The 26,865-nt window shown below is 39.3% G+C and overlaps 1 protein-coding gene across 4 annotated transcripts in view; it reads left to right on the top strand.

Moving 5' to 3' along the window:
- Window positions 1-1,969: 1,969 nt before the first annotated feature.
- Window positions 1,970-26,865, top strand: part of LOC108706548 (LIM domain-binding protein 2-like) — a 145,430-nt gene continuing 120,534 nt past the window's right edge. For all 4 annotated transcript variants that reach the window (XM_041579409.1, XM_018243063.2, XM_041579411.1 and 1 more), the window contains exon 1: window positions 1,970-2,226. In XM_041579409.1, the coding sequence (XP_041435343.1) occupies window positions 2,095-2,226 (132 nt within the window). In that variant the 5' untranslated portion in view covers window positions 1,970-2,094. The remainder of the gene's footprint in view (window positions 2,227-26,865) is intronic.

Genomic DNA, 26,865 nt, shown 5'->3' with positions numbered 1-26,865 from the left:
TGGTTCTCATTTAAAGGCAAGGGGGGTCACCTTTAATTTAACTTTTAGTATGTTATAGAATGGCTAATTATATGCAATGTTTTAATTGGTCTTCATTATTAATTTTTAATAGTTTTTTAATGATTCACCTTTTTCTTCTGACTTTTTCCAGCTTTCAAATGCTCTTGCTCTTTTAGGCTACAAATGTATTGTTACTGCTACTCTTTACTACTCATCTTTCTATTCTCTTCTGTACATATTCCAGTCTGTTATTCAAATCAGTGTATGGTTTCTAGGGAAATTTGGACCCTTGCAACCAGATGGCTGAAATTGCAAACTAGAGAGGTGCTGAATAAAAAGCTAAATAAATCAAAAACCACAAATAATAAAAAATGAAAACCAATTGCAAATTGTCTCAGAATATCACCCTCAACATCCTACTAAAAGCTAACTCAAAGGTGAACAACCCCTTTTTAACTTTCAGCTTCTTTTTGCCTCTCCAACCTTCATCGTCTTTTGCTCTAGCCCCCCCCCCCCACACTCTCTGTAACTCCTGCCTCTCTCTCTATGGGGCAAATTCACTATGCTCCGAAGCGCCTAACGCTAGCCTCAATTCGCTAACATTGGGCATTTTCGTTACTTCGCAAATTCACTAACGGACGCTGGCGAAACTTCGCTAGTGTAACTGCGCACCCTTAAGCCTGGCGAATTTGCGCAACGGACGTAACTACGCAAATTCACTAACGCGTGCAGTGTACTGAACGCTACCTTTTATGCTTGACTTCCTTCGCCACCTCAGACCAGGCGAAGCGCAATAGAGTAGATAGGGATTGCTTCAAAAAAAGTTACAATTTTTTCTAAGTCCCAAAAAACGCTGGCGTGTTTTCTATATTATGGGTGATAGGCTGAAAAAGATTGAAATTTTTTTTGAGGCTCCCCTCCTTCCCCCCTACATTTCCTGACTCATGGCACCTTGACTATACAGTGGGCACATGTGTAGGGCAAAATAAAAATTTTATTTGATGTTTTGAAGGGTTCCCAGGCATTTGTAGTGCTGCTACATATTCCTCCATTGAAATTTGAATTTGCAAATTAACCATCGCTAGCGTAACTTCGCTTCGCTTAGCGAATCAACGCTAGCGCAACTTCGCAACCTTATGCTACCCCTGAGCGCAACTTCGGATTTTAGTGAATTTGCGGAGCGCTGGTGAAACTACACCTGGTGAAGTGCGGCGAAGTTACGCCTGGCGCAACTACGAATCTTAGTGAATGTCCCACTAGGTCTCTCTCTGAGCTTATTATGTAAGTCCTAATAAAATTTACATTGTGTGTCAGTAAATAGTAGAGTGGATTTTATTGCCCTTCACTATGTTCTATTAAAAAAAAAAATCCTTCTAGAAGAAGGTTATGATCAGGTCTGGGGGTATCATCTGTATATTTAATAGAAAATCCATTAGAATTAATTAGAAATCAGAATAAATCTAAGAATGAGTGCAAATCATTGTGAAAATGGATTGCCTGTAGTATAAACGGTTTAAAGTTAAATTTGCAAATTGTTTGCATTTTTTGTCAGAATCTTTTCTCTAATTCTGGTCAATGCCAGCAGAAGCCCCTTTCACTGTCAAGACAAATATTGTATGATATAGTTTATACATATATATATAGCTGTTAACCCTATGCATACAATCTATGCACACACTATAGAAATGGCATAAAAGGAAATAAATTCAAAATGCATAAAGATAGGGTTGACTGGACATAATCTGCCAGTTTCCTATAGGTTTCTGGAGAAGAAAATGAAAAACAAGCCCTGAGCCTCTGGGAGGAGAATGATATAGAAGAAGCAGCTCACTGTGTGGACAGGAAACGACCCCTTTGCATACTGCGTCTTTAAAAACAAGCAGTATTTTGCCTGAAGCTATCCAGCCTCTCTGCTCTGGTGCTCCCTCTCCCTCTCGCTCACTCTCAGTTTCTTGCTATAGAGAGCAGCAGTTCCCAGGCAGTGTGAGCTGTGTTTGCATGCTGCGAGTTTATGCAGGGAAGAACCTACATCCCATGTGCTCTGTATGGATGTTGATGCTACCCCGTGCAGCTTGATCCTCTGGAAGCAACAAGATGTCCAGCACTCCACATGACCCCTTCTATTCCTCTCCTTTTGGTCCTTTTTATAGGAGACACGCTCCTTACATGGTGCAACCAGAGTTTCGAATATATGAGATGAACAAGAGGCTGCAGACTCGTACAGAGGTAGGTCTTCTCAACCTCTTGCTGGGGACTGTATTCCAATGCTTGGATTTATCAGGGAAGCTTACCTTTGGATTGATAAGTACCTGTACACTTAAAGATTCCATAATTCGTGATTTAGGTCTACTTGATATTTGTGAGAAATATTAAAGAGTTGTCAACAGTAAAACACTCAAACTAAATTCTTTTTAAAAAAAATTCAATATCCAAAGTGTGACTTTTTTGTCATTTAATTTGAATGGGGAAAAAGCTGTTTTTTTGTCTTAAATGCCTGGGAGTGTTTAAAAAGTTATTTCGAAGAAAATCCCTCTTGAGCAACAGAAGTACTCTGCTATCCCTGGCTTTCAGAAGGCAAAAGAATTGGTTTCCCAAAAATATGTAAATCTAGAAAAATTCTAAACTCATTAGTAGACAAGGATAGGAACATATATTTGTATACAGGACAAGTATAATATGCATACACGTCGTACAGCCAATAGAAACAATAGAAGTCGTCACTAATAATGACTGATGAAGATTCATTTGAGCAGATTTACTATAGGGCGAAGTGACTTATGCTGGCGAATATTCGTCAGCGTTACTGTTTTCAGAAACTTCACGGGTGCAGGCGTCACTTCACTAGCGAAGGAGATAGACGTTAGCGGTGATTCGCACTCTATCGGCAGGTGGATTTTCATTCTGGCAAATGGATTTTACTGAACGTTACCTCTTTCGCCAGACTTGCCTTCATCCAGCTCAGACCAGGCGAAGTGCAATGGAGTTCATAGAACTTCCTAATGTGTTACTTACATCATATTTTTTAGTGGAAAAAGTTTCCCAAAAAACGCTGGCGTCTTTTCCTTTTTTCAGAGTGATAGTTTGCAAAAGTCCTTGAAAATGTTTTGGGTATCCGGTTCCCCCATTTATTTTCTAACATAAACTATACAGTGGGCTCATGTGTAGGGCATTATAATAACTCTATTTTCTTTATTACGGTTCCCTGGACTTGTGTAATGTATTTGCTGCAACATATACGTCCATTCAACTTTAAATTAGCGTTGTGTGAGTGAATTTTCGCCAGGCAAAGTGTTGCGATGGCTGCAAAACTGCGGCTGGCCAATTTTCGGTGCTTAGTAAATTTATCCCATTGATTTAGGTGGGGTCCAGAGTAACTTCTGAGCCATGTTGAAAAGTGTATGAATTGGTTGAAAGCCAGTCCTTACGTCACCAAACTCCCAGGCATCCCAATGCACGGCTGGGTCATGTCCGCAGTTTAGCTGTGTGCATGTAGGAAACTGAACTAAGCTTGAGTTCCATCCATCAGAGGAGTTGCCCTTTAAATGAGCTGCATGCATGTGATAGCAAGACTTTATCATCAGAACATAGTAAAATGATCATTTCTAAAGTCAGTACAGAAATTGGATCCTGTTAATGTTATGCTGGTACATAAACACCCTCTTCTGCTACAACTTCTACCTGGCGGGGGGTGAAGATGATACTGACTGTAAACAATAAACAACGTGCTCTAATTTTACACGACTAATTCCAGCAACCCTTTGTTATGAGTGTAAAGGCAATCCCTGGTTTATGTACGAGGTTTTAGGTTTGTTCTTAAGTTGAATTTGTATGTAAGTTGAAACATTTACATTCACTTATTAAATGCAACTTTTCCTTAACATAGTATTTATTTTTACCTTTCTGTGCTCTGCAGTAGACAACACACACCAGAGGGGATTGGGGCAGGTGGTTTATTAAAGCTAAATTCTAATAAAAGTCAAACAAACCATAGTATATTACTGTAATAGTCTTTAAGTGTGAGTTGTATGTAAGTCGGGTGTATGTAATGTGAAGACTCCCTGTATTTGAGAGTTTAAGTTGGCAGTAGCTGGTGGCCTATGAGATACTACAAGAGAATAGAGAGCAATTAAAACTATACCCCATGTTTGCCACAATGCAGAACAGAAATAACGGAGTGTATACTAGATAAATAGACACTATTGGGGTCTACTGTATATTTGCAGTGTTGGGGGTGGCATTTGATCTCATGAGAATGATTCTAATGCTGATTGGTTGGCTTTCATGACTGCACTAGGGATAAATGTATAGAAAATGCATTCATTAATGATTTTCCATTTAGAATAGTTTTATTTGCTGGTGTAATATTATTGTGTCCCTTCTACACTGTTTAAAAGACATAGAAAACCAGAAACAAACTTTTACCAATGTCTTATTACATAAAGCTGATGTGTGATGATTTCTCGTGCCCAGCACTACGCATTCATTTGCTCTCTGATATCTGCCTGCACCTCTATCTTGTGCCCTGTTAAAGAAGAAAAATGTGAGCTCATGTTGGCACTGATACTAGCAAACAAACAAACTAGCACACAAAGTGTTAGTTATAGTGATGGGCGAATTTATTCGGCAGGCGCGAATTTGTGGCAAATTCGCAAAAGGGACGCAAAAAATTAGATGGCGAAAATTAGCTGTCGCTGTTTTGTGAATTTTTCGCCGTTTCGCTAATTTCACGGGAAATACGCAGATTTTTCGGCAAACCAAAACGGCGAAATTCGCCCATCCCTAGTTAGTTATACTGACACTCATAGGGGTAACATGTATCAACAGGGCTCCATTAGACAAATGTAAAAGCAAAAGCTGCTGGGTATCTTTCATCGACCATTATGTTTTCTTTAAAGAAGTCTGATGATCAAGTTCAGAGTCAAATTACTTGCTAAAGTCCTGAAGGTGCATGCAGATGTTTTTATGTGATTAAAGTGGGGGCTTTATTAGATTTGTGACCAAACCTTGGGAAATCTTTCCGATACGTAGTGGTTTTGTTTTTGCACTTTCATTAGATTTGCTTTGGCGTTTTGTGATATATTTTGGAACATTAAAGTGCTATACTTATACCTCTTCCCTAATAGGTTGATATACTGTATTTATGGGGACTTTTCATTGGCTTTGGTTTCTCTACCATGCACTGGTGGGATTTGGGAACTGCAAGTCTTTAAATTAAGAGTTAGATTGGTTAAAAGAGAGCAAGAGTATTGTTATTAAAGGAGAAGGAAAGGTCAAAATTAAGCTTTATCAGAAAGGTCTATATAAATACACCAGTAATCCCTCAAAGTAATGCTGCTCTGAGTCCTCGGTCAAAAGAAACACAGCATTTCTTTCCTTCTATTGTGTACTCATGGGCTTCTGTATCACACTTCCTGTTTTCCGCTTAAATCTCCAGGGCTTGGGCTTGAGCATGCTCAGTTTGCTCCCCTCTCCCTCTCCCCCTCCCTTTTCCCTCCTCCCCTCCCTCCTGCAATCTGAGCCCACAGCTATAGGGAGCAGGGAGAGACTCAGGCAGGAAGTGATGTCACATAAATCTAATACGGCAGTTGCTATTCTAAACAACAGAGAGAGTTTCTAGAGCTGTTTACTCAGGTATGGTTAAGCATTTGTGTGTTACTGTGTTATAGTGGCAATAAACTGCCTCTGTAGCTTTCATGTGGCATTCATACCCAAGAACCAAGGACTGTGCTATCATGAAGGCTGCAAACAGACTGCCTATCCCAACATCATTGTACAACCATACCTGTAAGCAGGGTTTACCATAAATGGTCATAGTTAATTAGGCAATAACTAACCTAGAAATTAGTCTTTATTTTTTAATCATGCTACTTTTGTAATTAATATATTTGAATGTACAGTAGATTGTTTAGCATTCAGGGAACATTCTGTATGGACGTATGTCTTTGGTAACTGATTTGCCTAGTATCAATAACAGCCAAATAAGATGCTTGATTTGAGCAGTCTAACGACACTTTATGGATCAAACTAATTGCTGATTGGTTGCTCGCTAGATAGTAACTTTGTAAGTCACATGTTTGTATTGAATACATCTTTTATGTATCTTTATATTTAATAGTGCACATTAAGAGCACAGTTGATTGTGGTTGTGTTGATTTGGAATCCCAGCATGAAGAATATGTCCTGTTTGTGACACTATATCCCCAAAAAGGGATAGAACATTGATTACCAGATTTCTTACCGCAGTTATGTCTTCAAATCGTGAAATAGCAATTCTGGGTTGCAGCATCTTCCCATAACGCCACATGAATGGGGAGCCTTAGACTGACAATCTAACTTGTATTAAGATGGATATGATCAAATATTACCTGTAACTAAATAATGGAAGGGAAGAAAGCCTTTATATAGATATGTGATGGCTTTCCAGTTATCAGTGGCTCCTTAAGGAATATTGAGCATGAGCCACCATTTATCCTAAAGGCTGGTCCCACAACTAATTGGTGCAATTCAGAGCCTCAAAAATAGGATTGTGGCCACATAAGCATCAATACTGAAATGTGTACCTAGTTTACATGCAACCCCTTTGAATCCCATATTATATGTAAATAGTCCAGGGGTCTGGATTCACATAGTGAGAACTAGACCAAGACAGAAGAGGGTAAGGTTAACAAGACACAAGTGCCCAAGTTTAACAAGTGCAGAATTGGGAATTGGACAAGAAAAAAATGAAGATACAAGGTAAAGGTCCATTTGGGTCTGATAATGTACAGATCCAGAACTTATCCACTTCACAAGTCCATACCAGACTGTAACAAATAAACTACAAATAGGAATTGTGACCTGTAAAGATAAGACAAATATTTCAGGCCAGATATTGATAAGCCCCCAGGGTGCTAGTTCTTCTTTTGAAAAAAACTTCACTTCCCACCAGGTCTGGACTGGGAGTCAAAATAAGCCCTGGCATTCCATGTACAAAGAGGCCCAAACAGGCCCCAGCAGCCCACTAAATAGTGACTTTCTATAGCACCTAATAGCAGCCCCTCTGGCATTTGCCAGAACCCACAGATCCAGGCCTGCTTCCCACAATCCCAAACTGCCAGGTTTCCTAGTGACATCTGACAAGTGATTGCACCCATACCTGCTGCAGGCTACTGCCATTCAAGTAAAGGGGGTGTTTTGTCCATCACGTAAACTCATGGCCACGGGGGCAAACTGATCAGAATTACCCATGTGCCATTGCATTTAAATTTAATGTATGTTTAACCATATGCCATCAAGGCCAGTGATGTGATATACCACCTTTTTGCTCATATTTTTCTGCAGGGCTGTGTATGGCACTGAAAGGGTTACAAGAAATTGGCAATTTGTGTGCTGATCATTATGGAACTGCAAAGCAGAGCATGTCTGCAACTTATTATGATCTCCAGGATACTAAGAATGTGTGAATTATATGTGCTGCCTGCCTGTTTTCTGTACTATACATTTAATACAAGCTAAACCTCAAGCATATTCTTATATTACAGCTTAGAAATAGTTGCAGCGATGTTTTTTAGAGTGTGGGTGACTTCTTTCAGCTCTGCGAGAAGTGAAAAGTATTCAGCAACCTTGTGTCATACGAATAAAAGTCTAAAGTTCATGTTTTCTTTTTATTGCAATGAAGGAAAATATATGGTATAAGTGCTTAGTTTATTATGTGCAAAGAACATTATATATATATATATATATATATATATATATATATATATATATATGTATATATATATAGATATATATATAGATATATATATGTATATATATATATATACGCTTTATGGCGGCTTGCTGTGAGTGCTTTCATGGACTATATATATATATATATATATATAATATATAAATTCGCGTTTCGCCCTTCACTAGTCTCAGCATATGATTATTATAGGTCTCAGAATATGATTTCTTTCCCAGCTTCTTTCCCCTCCTCTGTACCCACCTGTCTTGATAAATTAGAGCAGTCTCTCGCTCTCTCTCGCTCTCGCTCTCTCTCTCTCTCTCTCTCTCTCTCTCTCTCTGTATGCACCTGCCATTAATTGCTATTAGTAGAACTGTCACTATAGGTTATAATGATCATATTAATCCCAGCACAGAGGCACAACCTGGATGCAGGATCTTGGGATCAAGTAAATAGGTTTCAAATTCTGATTCTGATTTTACTTAGCCAAATTTAATGTTTTCCTAAAAAAGTGGCATCTTTTTTCACGGATTTTATATTTTCGTTTAATTTACACCGCTTTGACATCATCCCCTGGGAATGATAAAATCAGGATTCTACTCTAAATGCTTTGCAGCACAGTAGCTGGGAAGATTGTAAAGGGAAAATGTTATATCTCCCAGAATGCTCTGTGAGAAACAGCAGATGTGGAGAATAACAGGGGTTGTGTTTACTGAGGCTGGAAAACCAGTGCAGCTGTTGGGATTGATAAGTCATCTCCTGTGAAAAAGAGGAAGGGCTATGAGTAAGCTCTCTGTCCAGGGAGCAAGCAGTTTCAGCTAACAGAGCTGATGAGAAAGGGAGAACTAAAGCTTAACTAAAGAAGTAGCTAGAAATGTTGTACATTATGTTTTGTGCTTCTGTACCAGCCCAAGGCAACCACAGCCCTTTAGCAGTAAAGATCTGTGTCTCCAAAGATGCCCCAGTAGCTCCCCATCTTCTTTTCTGCTGATTCACTGCACATGCTCTGTGCTGCTGTCACTTACTGAGCTTAGGGACCCACTCACAATATACAGTACACATAGACTAGAAATGTCACAATATAAGGCTGATTAGTAATTAATACAGATAATTACTACATGGCAGCACAGAAACCAGTGCAATTAGCATCAGAATTTAATAATCAGCCCTGTAGCATCAGCTTATATTACAGACCAACTTCATTTTCTGCTGGATAATTTGTGATGACCCCTAAGCTTAGCTTCTCAACAGCATACCTCCCAACATTTTGGAAATAAAAAGAGGGACAAAATTTTTTTTTGACCATGCCTATTTTGTGGCCACACCCCCTAATTACCATGTTCATTTTACAAAATTTTGCAGGTTATAAAATTTAGAACATATTTCTGTGTTTTTTTTTAGTTATTACAGTTTTGCTAATGAAGGTGAATTGCACTTTAAGCTGTTATGCAACTTTTCCCAAGCGACCTGTTATCTTATATTGTTACAATTAATTATTTGCTTATCTAGATACATTTGAATTGTTACAAATGTATCAAAACTTCTGTTTCCTCTGTTCTTGGCTCTCTGCCAAAAGCCAATTAAGTTAAAAACTTTGTTTGTTTTTCTGGCTGTTCAGTGCAGAGAAAAATGGGATTTTCCAGTACAAACTGCAGGTTGAGCTGCCAAAGAGGGACTGTCCCTCTAAAAATGGGACAGTTGGGTGGTATGCAACAGCTGCTCAGAGCCCAATGAGCATGTGAGTGTCACAGACACTTTCCAAGATGGTGACCCCCTGTGACAAGTTTGAAGTCCTGGATCATTGCTGCTATTGACAAGCTGAAACTTCAGGCTGGTGCAATAAGTTCATTTTAGCCATATTCATTTTTAGGGGTTAGTTCTCCTTTGCAATTTCCCAGGATTTATTTGTCCCAACAGGGGCTGAGACACTTTTTAAGAGCAGGTTTCCAATATATTTGGACTGCCAGGGGACTAGTCTTTTCTGGTTTTAGAAGAATGAACTTTTTATTTGTTGCATATGCTGTGTGAAATGGAAAAGTGCCTTGTTTTGTGGATAACTATGCCGTGAATTAAACACAAGGGCTCTTACACACGGGCGGATTTTCCTGCGCTCCCCTGCACTCAATTATTGTGAAGGGGGCTGTACTCACACAGACGCATGTAAGCAGGTGGGACGCAGCATGTTGCATTTCACCTGCTTTCGGAGCATACAATACTTGAGTGCGTCTACTCCAGCGCAGGAAAAACCACCCCTAAACCTAGTGGGCAATCATTTCACATTGTTGACTTATAAGCTTCTGGAGGCAAGTGGTTCTTTATGAATTATTGCATGTTTATTGTACAGGTATGGGACCTATTATCCAGAATACTCCGGACCTGGGGTATTCTGGATAATGGATATTTCTGTAATTTGGATCTTCATACCTTAAGTCTACTAGAAAATCATGTTAACATTAAATAAACCCAGTAAATATTAATTACATCTTAGTTTGGATCAGGTGCTGTTTTATTATTACAGAGAAAAAGGAAATCACTCGTAAAACGTTGGATTATTTGGATAAAATAGAGTCTATGGGAGACGGGCTTTCCGTAATTCGGAGCTTTCTGGATAACGGGTTTCCGGATAATGGATCCTATATGTCTACATGCATCAAGTATAGTGACCTTGTAGCTGAAAACTTTCCCCTGAAAGGAACCCAGAAGGTATTAAAAAGTGAAAGGTACAACAAAAGGCAAATAAATGTATGGGATCTATTATTTGGCAACTCATTATTTATAAAGTTCTAAATGCCATTTCCGAAAAGTTGATTGACTGCTTTGTTAACTGTGATAATATTGCACTTATTGGTAACCGATCGACATAAATCCATAATTCTATGACTTTTTAATAATTAAATGTATTTCAGTAGTCTTTAGGATTGTTGCTTGACTTCAAGTCCTAAGCATTCCAGATAACAGATCTGGAACAGATAATCGGTCCAACGGGCGTACGTCAAAGAGCACAATTACAAACTGCTAATGAAGACTGACAAAGTATGCAAATGTGCTGATCCATCATTTATGTGACCTTGTGTGGCCTCTGTAACTGAGCCAATAACACAGAATTACATAACATGGCACAACAAACACAGGAAGCCGCATTCCGGTAATACGAGGCAACCCTTCCTGGTCAGCTCTTATCCGTCATTCTAAGGGAAGGTAAAGGGTGTTACTAAGCACTTACATCCAGGAACACAGAACTATTCCACACACACCCCAGAATATCTCCCCCTTGTGCTTCTCCCTCTCCTCATTAGGCTCCGAATTCAGCAAAGGCGGCCACCTCTGCTTCGTAGGAATCATGTAACATTAAAGAAGCTGCTCTAATTTAGATAGAAAGCGAGCAGAGCTGTTGCTCCATTTGTTAAGTTCCATTATGAGAGAAGAACCTTTGCAGATATTATTCTGCATCTTTTATCAATGAAACTTTCCCTCACACTGTGCGACTCACTCTGGACCCCTGGGTTACAAATAATTGGGGGGGAATTCACAAAAGTGGAGAAAGCTATTTTTTTTGGAGTAAATGCGGCGTTAAAACTCAACCCCCAACTTTTCATTTCGGTGAAAGAAAGACAGTTTGCAGGCTTTAGCGAAAATCTTGTTAAAACAACAAAAACGACAATTTTTACATTTTCTCCTGACATTTTTAAAATGGAATAAAAACTCTTTCCCCTTTGTCAGCTCTGCATTGCTTCCTTCAATCTCCATTCACCTCACTTTTAGGTGCATATTCATAGGGATTAGCATCTAATTGTCAAGGTACAAGCCCTGTTTTCTGTATAACCAGAAGTCAATAACAATAGGTTAATAAGCCAGATAAAAAGTATATTTGATAGCATTTTATATATGAAAAAGCTATGATAAAATTGAGTGGCACCTTTATTCCTGGGCTATAAGCTTTACTAAATGTATGCAGTACAGTAGAATTGGGTGCCTGTGGTTCTTAAGCAGCAAAAAGATGTGAGTTTTCTCTGAAAGTAAAGGCCAGAAATTATAATTAAAAGTTCAAAACATTTATTAGGACATACAGATAACCGCCTAATGCATTTTGTACCTACTGGGGCACTTACTCATAGGCTGGGGCACTTACTCATAGCCTATGAGTAAGTGCCCCAGTAGGTACGAAATGCATTAGGCGGTTATCTGTATGTCCTAATAAATGTTTTGAACTTTTAATTATAATTTCTGGCCTTTACTTTTGGAGAAAACTCACATCTTTTTGAAGCTTCAGATTTTTGCACCCATGGACTGGAGTGAACTGTGAGTATATTTTCTCCCTTTATTATTTGCTTATTTTTTCTTCTTTTTGATTAACAATGGTACGGTTATTGGCATTGTATACCATATTTCTAATGTTTGATATAAGTTGCCTGTGGTTCTTAACCTTAGCATTTATTTATTTAGGAACACAATATACAAAAGCGATAAGCAGGAATATAGAACATCAGTGGATAGGTGAGGGTATTGCTGATGGTATCTGTACAACCATGATTAATCCCCTAATAGTGCTCACATGCTGAGCTTTATCTATAAATACTTGTGGGTACTGCAATCTTGTGTTCTTCACCCAGTGCACAATAACAATATAACCATAGGCACGACAGTGTCCTAATCTCCACTAATCCAATCTAGATATATTTGAATTATTTTACCAGTTTTAGTCCTAAAGGGAAGTCATTGATTTTTTTGTGATTGTACTAGATTATAAGTGTACCACTGTATGTAAGACTTTACTTGCACTGACTGATATGAGCATGGGAGGCTATTGAGCACTATGTACACACCAGGGCTGATGAAAATAGGCGCTACTTTGCACCAGTGCAGTTAATCAGTGCAATTAACCTTTGTTTTAATAGATAGAAAATAGATAGATAGATAGATAGATAGATAGATAGATAGATAGATAGATAGATAGATAGATGATATGATAGGTGATAGATATGATAGGTGATAGATAGAGATAGATACTAGATAGAAAGATGTAGATAGATATATATAGATAGATGATAGATAGAAAGATAGATAGATAGATAGATAGATAGATAGGATTTATCAACACTGATAATGAAAATGAACTAATACCTGTATTATCAATAAAGGCATAAAGGCGGGGGGACCCAGGGGAAACCAATCTTTGCAGTATCACTCTATCTAATAAACAATTTTTCTGTATCTGATACTATATCTATGGATTTCATGAACGTTCAGCCTTGGAGCAAAGTTGGACCACCTCTAATATTTTCCTCTTATCTCATACGCTGCCCCCTATCCTACTGTAACTGTGACATTTATTTGAGTAAAAGGCCAAAACTGATGATACTGTGGACTGTAGCTATGCAGCTGAGCTGACTCTTCTCTCATTGCTGTCTCATTTAGCAGCTACCTGTTGTCTCACTTGATGTTGAACTTGATGTTCTGTTGTCTTACTCCATCTCCCATCCACGATGGTGCAAATGTATTAATCAGTGGATCTGTCACAGGGCAGCCTGATAGAGACAGGGGCAGTGATATACGTAACACAGTAACAGGTAGAGGCACCTGTGACAATGACTCTTGGGATCTGCATTCACTACTTATTTCTACATTGCACTGGAGTCAGACGTGTGAAATGTGTTGTATTCTTACCTTTTTCATTAATAGAGAGCAAGTACCTTTTTATTTATATCCCTGTGTGTTCTGTATTCAGTGGGCACTGGCTGAATGTTGCCATTTATATTCTATCAATGTATTACACCTTTAAAGGCTTATCTGCTTGTTCAGACATGTATGCCGTCTAGCAAATTAAGATTTTTTTTTTCTTTTCTTACTTTTTTGTATTTAAAGGAAAACTGACCTACAGCTACAAAGATACTGTACAGGGATCTCCAGCATCCAGATTCTAATCTATTGTTGTTCTACGTTACCTTGGGAATGAGGCTGGTCCCAAAAATGGACCCTTGACATTCATATTGAGTGTCAAATAATGAATGATCTGACTTGTCAATCTGGTAACATACAGAGGCCTATTAATGCCTTGCCGAACTGGAGTTTTGGGTTTTATTATGCATGGAGTTTGTAAGTTCTAAATGTGCTGCAGTTTCTTTAATAATTATAAATACATACTTGTAGGGCAATAAGGAACCTAATTAAAATGACCATGCGAGTAGGTAAGTCTGGGATAAAGAGAGTAAATAATGGGGGTATGAACTGATGTCAATAGATAACGCTCTATGGAATATGTCTTCACAAGACAAAGAAAGGATTTTATTTATGATTTGTGATGGGTCAGATATTGCAATAAACCAAATAAATGTATAGGTATGGGACCTGTTATCCAGAATGCTCGGGACCTGGGGTATTCCGGATAATGGATCTATCCGTAATTTGGATCTTCATAACTTAAGTCTACTAGAAAATCATTAAATAAACCCAACAGGCTGGTTTTGCTTCCAATAAGGATTAATTATATCTTAGTTTGGATCAAGTACAAGCTACTGTTTTATTATTACAGAGAAAAAGGAAATAATTTTTTAAAACTTGGATTATATGTATAAAAACTGAGTTTCGTAATTTGGAACTTTCTCTATAATGGATTCCATACCTGTACAAGCAAGTCCAACTGTCAGGGTCAGACTGAGCTGGTTTCCTGCATGAAGCCTTTTTCGCAGCTTCCGACCTCCCTCCCTGGCCCCCGGCGCACCCACAAGAGGAAGAAGACAGGAGTGGGGGGACCGTAGGGGGGTTATGGCTCGGTCGGATAGGGGGTTTTGTGCCTGGGGGGGGGGACGCTGCCAATTGGAATCCACTATTGATCATAACATTGTGCATAACATCTGCTTTTGGCCTCACACGTGGGTAGATGATGGGTCAGACAAAGTGCCCAATGACTGATTCACAAATCCATTTGCAATAATATTTACTATATCTCATTTCTTTTATTTATTGGCCAGCAGCTGTTTTTTTACATTTTGGCGTTTTACCCACAATTTAACTCTTTATTTTTCAACTGACCATACAGCAAGAAGTGGATTAAAAATTGCCTTGAATAAAATATGCAGAGCAAGTCTATAAAGTGAGTAGACTGGGATGGGACAATATTTTCAAGGCAAAACAGATAAAATTATCCTTGTTCAAGCTAAATATTATATTATATTAATATCCCTGAGCTCTAGCGTTTCATTGCCTCACCACTTCTTGCATAAAAGAGTAAATAGAGAGGGAATTCAAACATGATTGATTAAAAGAGACACCGTGCTGCCCTGAATACTAATGTAAGGGAAAACTTTCAGAGGTTTCAGAGCTTGTAGAAAAATGTCAGGATATGTGGGATATTATTAAAGTATGAGAAAAATGTGACTGTAAGTTGTATTTTATCATTTAAATAATTATGACTATACAAACAGAATTATACTATACACTTTACCTTGCTTCTATAGCACTTTTACATACAGTATTTATTGGTTGGTTTGTAAGACGCGCCGGGAGATCCTCCGATGTTCTTGCCTCCCGTCTGCTCGTCTGAAGGGGAGCAGACGCCCAGCGATGACGTCACAAGCTTTGAATGGACGCCAGCGTCACTTCGCTGGCGTTTGATGATGAGCGTCAGGATACACACGTTTTGACGCGGGCCTCATGAAGTCATCATTTGGTGTGGATTTCAAACTTTGGCACCAAATCTCTTTTAAAAAGCCAAGTCTCCATTTTGAATTCTTGGTTATTGACTTCTGCCTGATTATTGACTTCGATTCCTGCCGCCTGCCTTGACCCTTTCGCCTGACCTTTGACTACATTTTTGCCTAATCCTTGCCGGTACCTCATTTAAGGAATTTTACCATTTCACGCACTACCTCCCTGTTGGTTCCGCAGCAGAAAACATGGGCCCCAAAAGGACGTCGGTGAACCCGGAATCCGCACAGTGCCCTGTGCATCCAAGTGTACCCACGGCTTTTAAAGTTCAAACTGACTAGTACTTTACATTGGTTTATATAGGAACATGGCAATTAAGCCAGTCATTGAACCAAAGCCAAAAGCAATTAATCATCCTTTAATTTATGCAATGGCATTAGTTAAATGTGCTGGGCGTCCCACATAAGAGTATTTAGGGGGGCCCCACTAACACACCAAGCATACACAATCCAGGGGCGTAACTATAGAGGAAGCAGACCCATGCAGGGGGGCCCAGGAGTGTAGGGGGCCCAGTGAGACCCTAAATAATTTGCAATTTTAATATATCTTCGTAAAATAGGCCAACTTATAAATATTTTGGGGCCCTAAATTGAATTTGCTATGGGGCCCAGTAACAACTAGTTACGCCACTGACACAATCCCTCCTTACCCCCCATTAACTCGCTCTCCTACCCGCTGCTCTCTTGTTTGTCTTGTTTGCATCAGGCAGAGAAGTTAAAGGGGTAGAAAGGGCTGAGGAGGATGGCTACCGTACAGTAGACCTGGGTCCCCCCTATCCCCAATCCCACCATGATTACTGAAACTATGGTGGGAAATGCTGTCCAAAATTGCACATTGCACATTTATGCTTTCATTCATAAATGACTGGTCTATGGAGACCTATAGCTATAGCACTGAAGCATGATGCCACCTAAAGATGTTGCCACTATGTTTTTGTGGTCTAAGCACCAGAATTGCACAAATGTATATACTAATCATTAGGATATTTAACAGTAATTAATAGTAATTAGTAATAATTTTAACTGATTGACATCCATTCCTCTTAAAGGTGAAAGAAAGGTTAAAACTAAGTAAGCTTTATCAGAAAGGTCTATATAAATATACCAGTAAACCCTCAAAGTAATGCTGCTCTGAGTCCTCTGTCAAAACAAACACCACATTTCTTTATTTCTATTGTGTACTCATGGGCTTCTGTATCAGACTTCCTGATTTCAACTTAAATCTCCAGGGCTTGGGCTTGAGCATGCTCAGTTTGCTCCTCGCTCTCTCCCGCTACGCCTTCCTGCTCTAATCTGAGCTCAGTGCTATGTGTGAGCAGGGAGGGACTCAGGCAGGAAGTGATGTCACAGCAAGCTAATATGGCAGCTGCTATCCTAAACAAACAGAGACAGTGTCTAGAGCTGTTTACTCGGGTATGGAAAAAGTATAAAAATGGCGTTCTAGCTTGCACTGTTGTGGCTGATCTATTGCCAATACACTGCCTTGGTAGCATTCCTTCTCCTTTCAAAGATGAAGAAACATAGATGGATTATGTTGCCACTAATACCATTCAGTGCCCATTAAGTAAGAGCAAGTGCAACCCCAGAACAAAAAGTACCATTTTTTTTACCAGGAACAACAAACTAAAAGATAAAATTACACACCGTTATTACATTGGACATACACTAAAATCAAATAGAATTTGTAAAATTATAACTACAGGGAAACTGCATTAAAATATGCCCTGATCATCTTTAAAAAATGAATGTGTCAAAAAATCCATGGTTTCTAATAACTTTAATTTGTAACATAATCCGTGACATTCACATCCAATTTTTATTCATTTGACAAAGATATTGTGAAGTTATGTGTTATATCTTAGCAGGCACACATCTCTGATGGAAGAAGCAACCACTATGGAAGCATCATGGCTTCTCATATACAGAGATGCTATCCACAAGAAGGAAAAGGTTACAAGTAGTGATGGGCGAATTTGCACCGTTTCGATTCGCCGAAAAATTTGTGAATTTCCCCCGAAATTCGCAAAACTGCAAAAAATTTGCGAAACGGCGTCCGTTTTTTTGACGCCCGTGGAAAAAAATGTTGTCGACATCGAATTTTCGCGGGCGTTTTGCGTATTTATTCGCTGGCGGCGATTCGCGCAAATTCGCGCCTGGTGAATAAATTCGCCCATCACTAGTTACAAGGTTTAGAATCCTGTATGAGATTTCTAACAAAGTTGTTAGGCGATAAAATATTTATGTTTTAATGGCTCCTGGGTTAGTGACAAGGGCAGTGTGAGTCTTTGTCCCGTTTCTACTGACTTTTGTAGAAGCTGGGCAATGAGACCATTGATCAAGCAGACAAGCAGTAGAACTGATTACTATTGCTGGTCACAGAGAAATTTAAGTGGACATTTTTTGGCTGCAAGCAGTCGGGGACTTTGCAATGTTTCTGGGATGCTGCTGAATTAGGAAATATTGCTGCGATATTGCAGGGCACAGTGAGCACTGAGCAATTACATTTTTCAATCTTTTTTCATACTTGGGAGTCTTTTGGGGGAGGTATTTTGCCTAGAAGATGTATAAGAGCTCGCTCACTTAAAGGAGAACTAAGCCCTAAAAATTAATATGGCTAAAAATGCCATAGTCTATATACTGAACTTATTGCACCAGCCTAAAGTTTGAGCTTGTCAATAGCAGCAATGATCCAGGACTTCAAACTTGTCACAGGGGGTCACCATCTTGAAAAGTGTCTGTGACACTCACATGCTCATTGGGCTCTGAGCAGCTGTTGAGAAGCTAAGCATAGGGGGTCGTCACAAATCGAGGTTGACCTGTATTATATGCTGATGCTATGAGGCTTATTATTAAATTCTGATGCTAGTTGCCCTGGTTTCTGTGCTGCCATGTAGTAATTATCTGTATTAATTACTAATCAGCCTTATATTGTGACATTTCTATTCTATGTGTACTGTATATTGTGAGTGGGTCCCTAAGCTCAGTAAGTGACAGCAGCACAGAACATGTGCAGTCAATCAGCAGAAAAGAAGATGAGGAGCTACTGGGGCATCTTTGGAGACACAGATATTTACTGCTAAAGGTCTGTGGTTGCCTTGGGTACAGAAGCCCAAAACATAATGTACAACATTTTTAGTGAAGCTTTGGTTCTGCTTTTAAATCACCTGAAATCTTGTCTCTCTACGTGCAGGATTTGAGCCGAAGTCAGTTATTTTGTCAAATTTTGTTTGTGCTGGAATCATTGAATGAGCTCTAATACTGGCAGTTAGGAAGGTTAAAAAAAAAAGTCAAAAGGATGAACTTGATGGACGTGTGTCTTTTTTCAACCTAACTTACTATGTTACTATGTCACATCTGCTAGAAAAGGGAGCTGCCCCCTATAAATATATATTATATCTAACTTTGATCAAAATATGACACCCAATTCCTGCATGAAGACAGAATGAAGAGAAACAGATGGTGAGAGAGGGATAGTGAAGATAAACTTGATTATTTAAAAATTGGTACTGAATTTTAACTGATTCTATTTAGAAACATTTCTTATTTCAGTCTGATGAAGCCTACATTAATGTTCCTTTTTGTGATAGTTTCCCTTTTACCTGCACTGAATAATTCAAATAAGAGCATAGTGTTGGGCAGTGAGAACTGGAATTGATGGACTGCTGTTGGATAGTGAGGGGAGATAGGGACAGTGATGGAGGGGAGTAAGACTGACAGGTGTGGACTAGGGGTAGGCAGAAGACAATATTAGAGGTAGCTGCCCAGTGCCCCCTATTATTGTGCCCTAGGCAGCTGCCTCTTCTGCCTACCCCTAGTTCCGGCCCTGGGTCCAGAACTTGATACTTATGCCTTAAAGTGGTCCTTTAGACCAATTCGGCAGCTTATTTGCCCATAGATGGGGCCTTGCAACAGGCCTCCTCGACCGATATCTGGCAAAATATAGGCCAGATATTGATCCGGCAGGTTTGATTTTCTCCATGATGGAGGACCCCATCAGCTAGTTGATGTGGTCCCTGTCCCGTCAGGTACCCATTCCCATCCAACTGTTTGGCCCTAGGGCCTAATGATCAGATTAGGCCGATATTTCCCTGCTTTTGGTGGGCATATGGGGAGAAAGATCTGCTCATTCACCAAACAAGCTACCCTTATAATGTATGGCCACCGTTATGCTCCAGGCTCTCAACACATCCTCCCCTGGTGTTAGCTGGAGACCAAATAGGAAGAGCCATGTTCTCCATCCCATTATATAATTTATGGACAGGAACTGTTCACAAGATTCCTGTGCTAATAGGAGAAACCTCCTTCCCACAGGGTATCCATATCAGAACCAGGTCTTCTTAAACAGTAGGGATATTAACCATTCTTGGTCAAATACATGTACACAACTCTTCATTTTTTTATTGACCTATGTGTTGGCTGGTGTCCCAACACTTTAATATGACAAAAAACTAGCATCTTCTAAGCCCTCTGTAGGCCTACATTGTTTCTAATAATTAAAACATTTAAAAAAAATCACAGCGGTACCATGGTCTGTGTGTGACTATACATTAGTTTGGCACCACTGAACAGGATTTTTTTTAAAGGCGTGTATTATTTTTCTTCTGTTCCGAAATGAATAAATGACCCTTTATAATTTTTCTGCTGTGTTCTTGTGTTGCCAAGAGAATTCTGTGCACCGGGGAAAAGAAATCCGTGTTCATTTAAAAATATAGCAGGTCAGTGGTTGTTTGTTCTGAATATTTCACCTCTGCTACATCGTATAGAAAAAGTGGGTCAGTATAGAACTATAATCCATAAAAATCCTTCCTCCTCCCACACACAGACTTAATGGCACCAGAGCAGGACAAGTGCACTGAGCCAGGATCATAGAGTTGCAACAACAGAAAAAATACCCATCCCGTAAATACCCGTAAATACCCGTAAATACCCGTAAATACCCATAAATACCCTTTAAAAGACTTTCATATTGCCTGGGGATTGGGGAAAGCCTCATTGTGGTTCCGGCAGGCCCCAAGGGCATCCCCAGTATTTATGCCACTGCATTTGCTGTTATACTGCTGAAACAATATACAAGAAGAGAATTGAAAAACTGGACAGATAACAGACATATCAATGGCAGTTATTGGTTCTGGAAGCAGCAAACCAGTCAGGAACAGGTAAAAGAATATCAGAAAAACATGTGAACTGCATGGAGGCAGATGTATCTAACATTTTAGTAAATGTTCTTGTTATTTGCATTTTTATTTTACTTATATGTATCCACCAATATTTGCTCTCATTGTTGAAGCCGAAGAAGACCAGCAAATGCTAACTGCTGCCTGGTTGCTATTGGATACTAGTTTCTGCGGCACAATAGGGCAACCATTGTTTGAGTATATGTATAGCAGAAGTATTGCCAAGAACAGTATGAGGTTTTGACACTCGGTTTAAGTCTGAAGACTATTATTAGCAATAGTCAGAATGGCTTAATGGGAGACAATGCCTTGTACCAGCATTAACATTTGCAAAGGCTTCTGATACACGGCTGCATAAATGAATATTCTTAAATTTTATGATTGATGGTCACTGGAAATCTACTTGGATTGAGCTTGAAGAAGAGCTTGATGGCCATTCGTTTCATTATATGTTAACTGGAGTTTTCTTTAATAGAAAATTGTATGCGTCTCCAATATATAAAAGGATATGACTGTTTATCCATGTAAGATAGGTATACACATTATCCCTGTATCGTTAATTGCAAAGCACTTTGGGAAAGATTAATAGAACCACTTGATAGGAAGTTGGTTCATGTGGTTCCACTGTTCCTCTTTACACAGAAGTAGCCTTCAGCGATTCACTTTTACTCTTAGTTGAAACTCATGGCTCCCTAAGCTGAAGGCTTATTTACTAGGCTATTAATACCACTCTTGTTTTTAAATGAAGATATAGGCTGCTCATCCAGTAGCCTTGCTGTCTTGTGCACCTCAAATACACTTAAATGTACATTCTAGCCCTATTACTGACTAGTACCTACACTACTGGGGTGTGTGAGGCCCACCATGGCTACTAACCCATGGGCCCCCACACCCCTTCTAGGGCCCCTGCCACCCACCTGCTCAATCACCGCCAGCCCATTTCCCCTGTGCATGCACCATACTTAAAGGATATTTCAACCCTAACGTTAAAAAAAACCCTACCCTACATGGACCCCCTCCCTCCTCTCCCCAGCCTAAGTGTTACCCCGGGCAAATGTCCCTAACTTTTTACTTACCCCTCGGTGCAGAATCAGGCATCAGAGTTCACGGGCACCATCTTCAGCCGCTTCGGTAATCTTCAGAATAAGACCAGCGATTCTGCAATTTCCGTGAGTTTCGGCGCATGCACAGTTCTCGCAACACAGAAAATTGCTCCATCTGCGCATGCGCTGCCACGCTGGTCTCATTCCGAAGATTTCTGAAGAGAAGAAGATGGCACCCATGAACTCCGACGCCTGAATCTGCACCGAGGGGTAAGTAAAACGTTGGGGGCATTAGGCTGGTGGGAGGAGGGAGGGGGTATATGTAGGGTAGGGGGTTTTTATTGTTAGGGTTGAATTCTCCTTTAAAGGAAAACTATACCTCCAAAATGAATACTTAAGCAACAAATAGTTTATATCAAATTAAGTGGCATATTAAAGAATCTTACCAAACTGGAATATACTGTATATTAAAAAGTAAATATTGCCCTTTTACATCTCTTGCCTTGAACCATCATTTCATGATGGCCTGTGTGCTGCCTCAGAGATCACCTGACCAGAAATACTGCAGCTCTAACTGTAAAAGGAAGAAGTGAGGAAGCTATAAACAAAACTCTGTCTTTTCATTGGCTCATGTGACATAATATGTATGGTTGGTTTGTTTGTGTGCACCGTGAATCCTAGGATCCCAATGGGCGGCCCTTATTTTTTAAAATGGCAATGTTCTATTTATGATTACCCAATAGCACATACTACTAAGAACTAGTATTATGAAAATGTTTTTTTGCATGAAGCAGGGTTTTACATATGAGCAGTTTTATGCAATATCTTTTTATAGAGACCTACATTGTTCGGGGGGTATCGTTTTACATTAAGTTAGCCATGACCTGGCACAGGGGATTGGGTAAGCAAGGCCCATGAGGGCTAGAGTTCTCCAGGTTTTTTCCCAGTGTCCCACTGGCCCACTCCAACCTTAACTGGGTTCCCTGCCCTGATACTGGTTCATCTGAGGTCTTATGGATAGATTTTTTTCATTATTTATCTCCTTTTTTCTGTCATCCTTGAGGAGAGCATACAAGAGAGAAAGTGACATATCCCCTTCATTTCTTTCAGCAGGTGGAGGTAGGATCACCTGACATACACACCTCTAGATGTGCCATTCTAGCTCTTCTATTGCAGGAAAACTTTATCCTGACAGTCAAATAGTATATTTTCTACAGACAACTAATATAGGGTACACACATCCACTGAAACCCTTCATGAGTATGTAAGGCATTCTGCATAGAAAGGTGCAAAGTTTGCTCCAGGTCTAGTCACCAATAGCAACCAATCAGCAAGTAGCATTTTTTCCTGTTTAAAAGCAATTATCTAATTGGTTGCTATGGGCTACTGCACCTGGGCAAACTTAGTGCCTTTTATTACATTACCCCATTTAAGTTTTGTAGCTCTCCTTGTTGCTTCCCTTCTTTCAGACACATGTAATCACCCCCCACCCTTGAAGTTAATGGTATCTGTAAATCATTTTGTGAGTTGGCTACATAATAATAATACATCATTACATCTTTATTTGCTGCATCTCTTATTGTTGGGATTTGCATTCTTTTTTTATTAAGCCCATCACAAAACCACTCTTACTGACAGTAAATGATGATGGTAAAATTGGTGTTGCATTTATAACACAAAGTATCGCAAGTTGAGGGGACCGGGAATTTATACTTTGTCACATTTTATAGCATATTGCTTTGAAGGTTTAACTCTGAAAGGTTTGTGCCAATAAATATCCTTTATTCTTGTTATTTCGGCATGTCGTCTGTCTAGTTCTGTGAAATGCTGTCACATTCGCTGGTAACTGGCTACTGTCAGCCGTTTATTAGCTCATCTGGTCAACTTGACAGGCTGCGCCAATCCAATAGGGAATTATCTGAAAAATATAAAGTAGAAATAAACTCAGTCTTTCCATCTCTATGACCTTGGATGTCACTTTAAATTATAGGGGTCACGGAGGCCCGACCAAAGGTATTAGCCCTCTAGTGATATTTTTTTGTACAACCTTGAAGCTGATGAAGAGGTACAACTGTTTTGTAGATGAAAAATAGTTGACGGGCTATTGATCTCGTATCGAGAACTAGGTATGTTTGTCAAGGAAGTCCAATAATCTTAACCTGGCCAAAGAGTGGAACCCGTAAAACTCCATTGATAACAAAACAAAAAGAACAGGTGCCAGGAAAAAAATGTATGCCCTACCACAATCAAAAAGATTTCAATGTCCATAGGTGCACATCAAAGTATACGGCTATTTTACACTATGTCCAAATAAATATTTTTGTATTATTTGATAATCTTGACTGTTTTTGGAGGGACTCACAACTATTTTTGCACTTTCTTGTAAAACTCCTGGTATCATGGAATGATGTACTGCATTGTAGTTACACAGGCACTTGGTAGAGTAGAAGGTGGCTGCTTGGGTATTATAAATATAGTACAGGCATGGAACCTGTTATCCAGAATGCTTGGGACGTGGTGGACCTTTCTGGACATGGGGGACCTTTCTGGATAAGGGGTATTTCTGTAATTTGGATACCCATACTTTAAGTCTGCTAAAAGATTATTTAAACATGAAATAAACCCAGTGGGGTTGTTTTGATCCAATAAGGATTAATTATATCTTAGTTGGGATCAAGTACAAGCTACGGTTTTATTATAACTGAGAAAAAGCAAATATGTTTCAGCATTTTGAATTATTTGAATTATTAACATATACATAATAAACAGTGCTAAGTCATTTAATCTTTATTAAAAGGGGCTAAGTGACCTCACCTACTTTGCATTTAACACGTAATCGAAAGCTTGATGGGACAGGGGTGGCCTATGTTTCAAAACTACCATTTTAGTGCTAGAAATATGATAATATTCTATAGTCTTGGATGATGGACAGTTCAGACATATTCATAAGTCACTTAAAGGAGGACTAAAGTCTAAAAGGAATATGGATAGAAATGCTGAACTCACTGTATTAGTCCAGAGATTCAGCAGCCAGTAATAGTCTAAACTTGCCCACAGATACTCCCCATTTTGTATTTTGTAGGCAGGGTTTTGCCTTTGTGTCAGAGGCATTGCACATGCTCAGTGTGCTGTGACCAAAACAATAGCAGACAGTGAGCTTACATCTGTTGTAGGGCTGGTTAATAATCATTTCTGTTTCTATCCTGCCAAACAGTGTGCATCTGAATTAATGGCCAAATAACAGCCTTGTATTGTGGATTTCATACTGTTTATATACTGCACGTTGTATCTCAGGTAACAGAGCAGCCCAAAGCCTGTGCTTTGAGTTAGTAGAACAGAAAATGGGGCGCAACTGGGGTAAACTTCAGAGCCCATATTTTTATTACTAATAGGCTGTGGTGGTCTTGGACTGGTGCAGATGACTAAAGCATAAGGTGCAGTTTTTTGGGGCATTTTGTTAAAGGGATACTGCCATGGGAAAAAAAAATCTGCACTGAAACCCATTTCTCAAAAGAGCAAACAGATTTTTTTTATATTTAACTTTGAAATCTGACATGGGGTCTAGACATATTGTCAGTTTCCCAGCTGCCCCAGTCATGTGACTGTTGCTCTGATAAACTTCAATCACTCTTTACTGCTGTACTGCAAGTTGGCGTGATATCACCCCCCCTCCCTTTTCCCCCCAGCAGCCAAACAAAAGAACAATGGGAAGGTAACCAGATAGCAGCTCCCTAACACAAGATAACAGCTGCCTGGTAGATCTAAGAACAGCACTCAATAGTAAAAACCCATGTCCCACTGAGACACATTCAGTTACATTGAGAAGGAAAAACAGCAGCCTGCCAGAAAGCATTTCTCTCCTAAAGTGAAGGCACAAGTCACATGACTTGGGCAGCTGGGAAATTGACAAAATGTCTAGCCCCATGTCAGATTTCAAAATTGAATATAAAAAAATCTGTTTGCTCTTTTGAGAAATGGATTTCAGTGCAGAATTCTGCTGGAGTTGCACTATTAACTGATTCATTTTAAAAAAATGTTTTTCCCATGACAGTATCCCTTTAAGATTTCTTCAGCCCTATGTCCTATTGGAGCAGGATAGGACTGACAGATCTGATTTTATTTCTTCAAGTGAAAGTTGAGTTTGACTTAAAGGGGCAGATTTACATAGGGTCGAATATCGAGGGTTAATTAACCCTCGATATTCGACTGCCGAATGTAAATCCTTCGACTTCAAATATCGAAGTCAAAGGATTTACTGCTATTCATACGATCGAACGATCAAAGGAATAATCGATTCGAATGATTTTAATCCATTGATCGAAGTATTTTCCTTCGATCAGATAATTGTTAGGAAGCCTATGGGGACCTTCCCCATAGGCTAACATTGGCCTCGGTAGGTTTAAGGTGGTGAACTAGGGGGTCGAAGTATTTATTAAAGAGACAGTACTTCGACTATCGAATGGTCGAATAGTCGAACAATTTTTAGTTCGAATCGTTCAATTCGAAGTCGTAGTCGAAGGTCGAAGTAGCCAATTTGATGGTCGAAGTAGTCATATTCGACCATTCGAAATTCAAAGTTTTTTTTCTTCTAATCCTTCACTCGAGCTACGTAAATGGGCCCCAAACTGTCAGAAACATGAGTGTTTTTTGCGCACTCTGCAAGAGTTTTCAACCTACTTGGCCACTGCCTGCACATTAGCTTCTAAGCACTTAGTATAAACGGACATGTACAGTATAAGGCTTTTCTACAAGTCTTAAATGAACAGTAACCCCATAAAGGAATATGTTTTAAAGTAATTAAAATATAATCTACTGTTGCTCCACACTGGTAAGACTAGCGTGTTTACTGAAAATATACTATTGTTCATATAAATCAGCTATTCTGCACCCATAAGAGAAGCCATTCAAAGGAGGAAAGGCTCAGGTTACACAGCAGATACATTCTGTATGATGTAATGGTGTTCAACAGAGCTTATTTGTTATCTTCAATTTAACTTGTGCCATTTAGCCATATTGCCCCTCCACATCGGCACAGCCGTTTCTTTGTATACATAATAGTTGTGTTTCTGAAGCAAACAGATCAGTTTTACCAGCGCAGGGCAACAGTACATTACAACTTAATTCCTTTAAAACATGTTCATTGTTTAACGTTACTGTTCTTTTAAGAAGACATAACATTAGTGGACTAGGACAGAGGAGCTGGCATGTTTGATAATAGAGATCACATGTCAGTATTCCTA

This window comes from Xenopus laevis, chromosome 1S (genome assembly GCF_017654675.1).
Source record: "Xenopus laevis strain J_2021 chromosome 1S, Xenopus_laevis_v10.1, whole genome shotgun sequence".
Classification (NCBI taxonomy): domain Eukaryota; kingdom Metazoa; phylum Chordata; class Amphibia; order Anura; family Pipidae; genus Xenopus; species Xenopus laevis.
The sequence above is the reverse complement of the archived record's forward strand: the minus strand, read 5'-3'. Positions and strand labels throughout refer to the sequence as shown.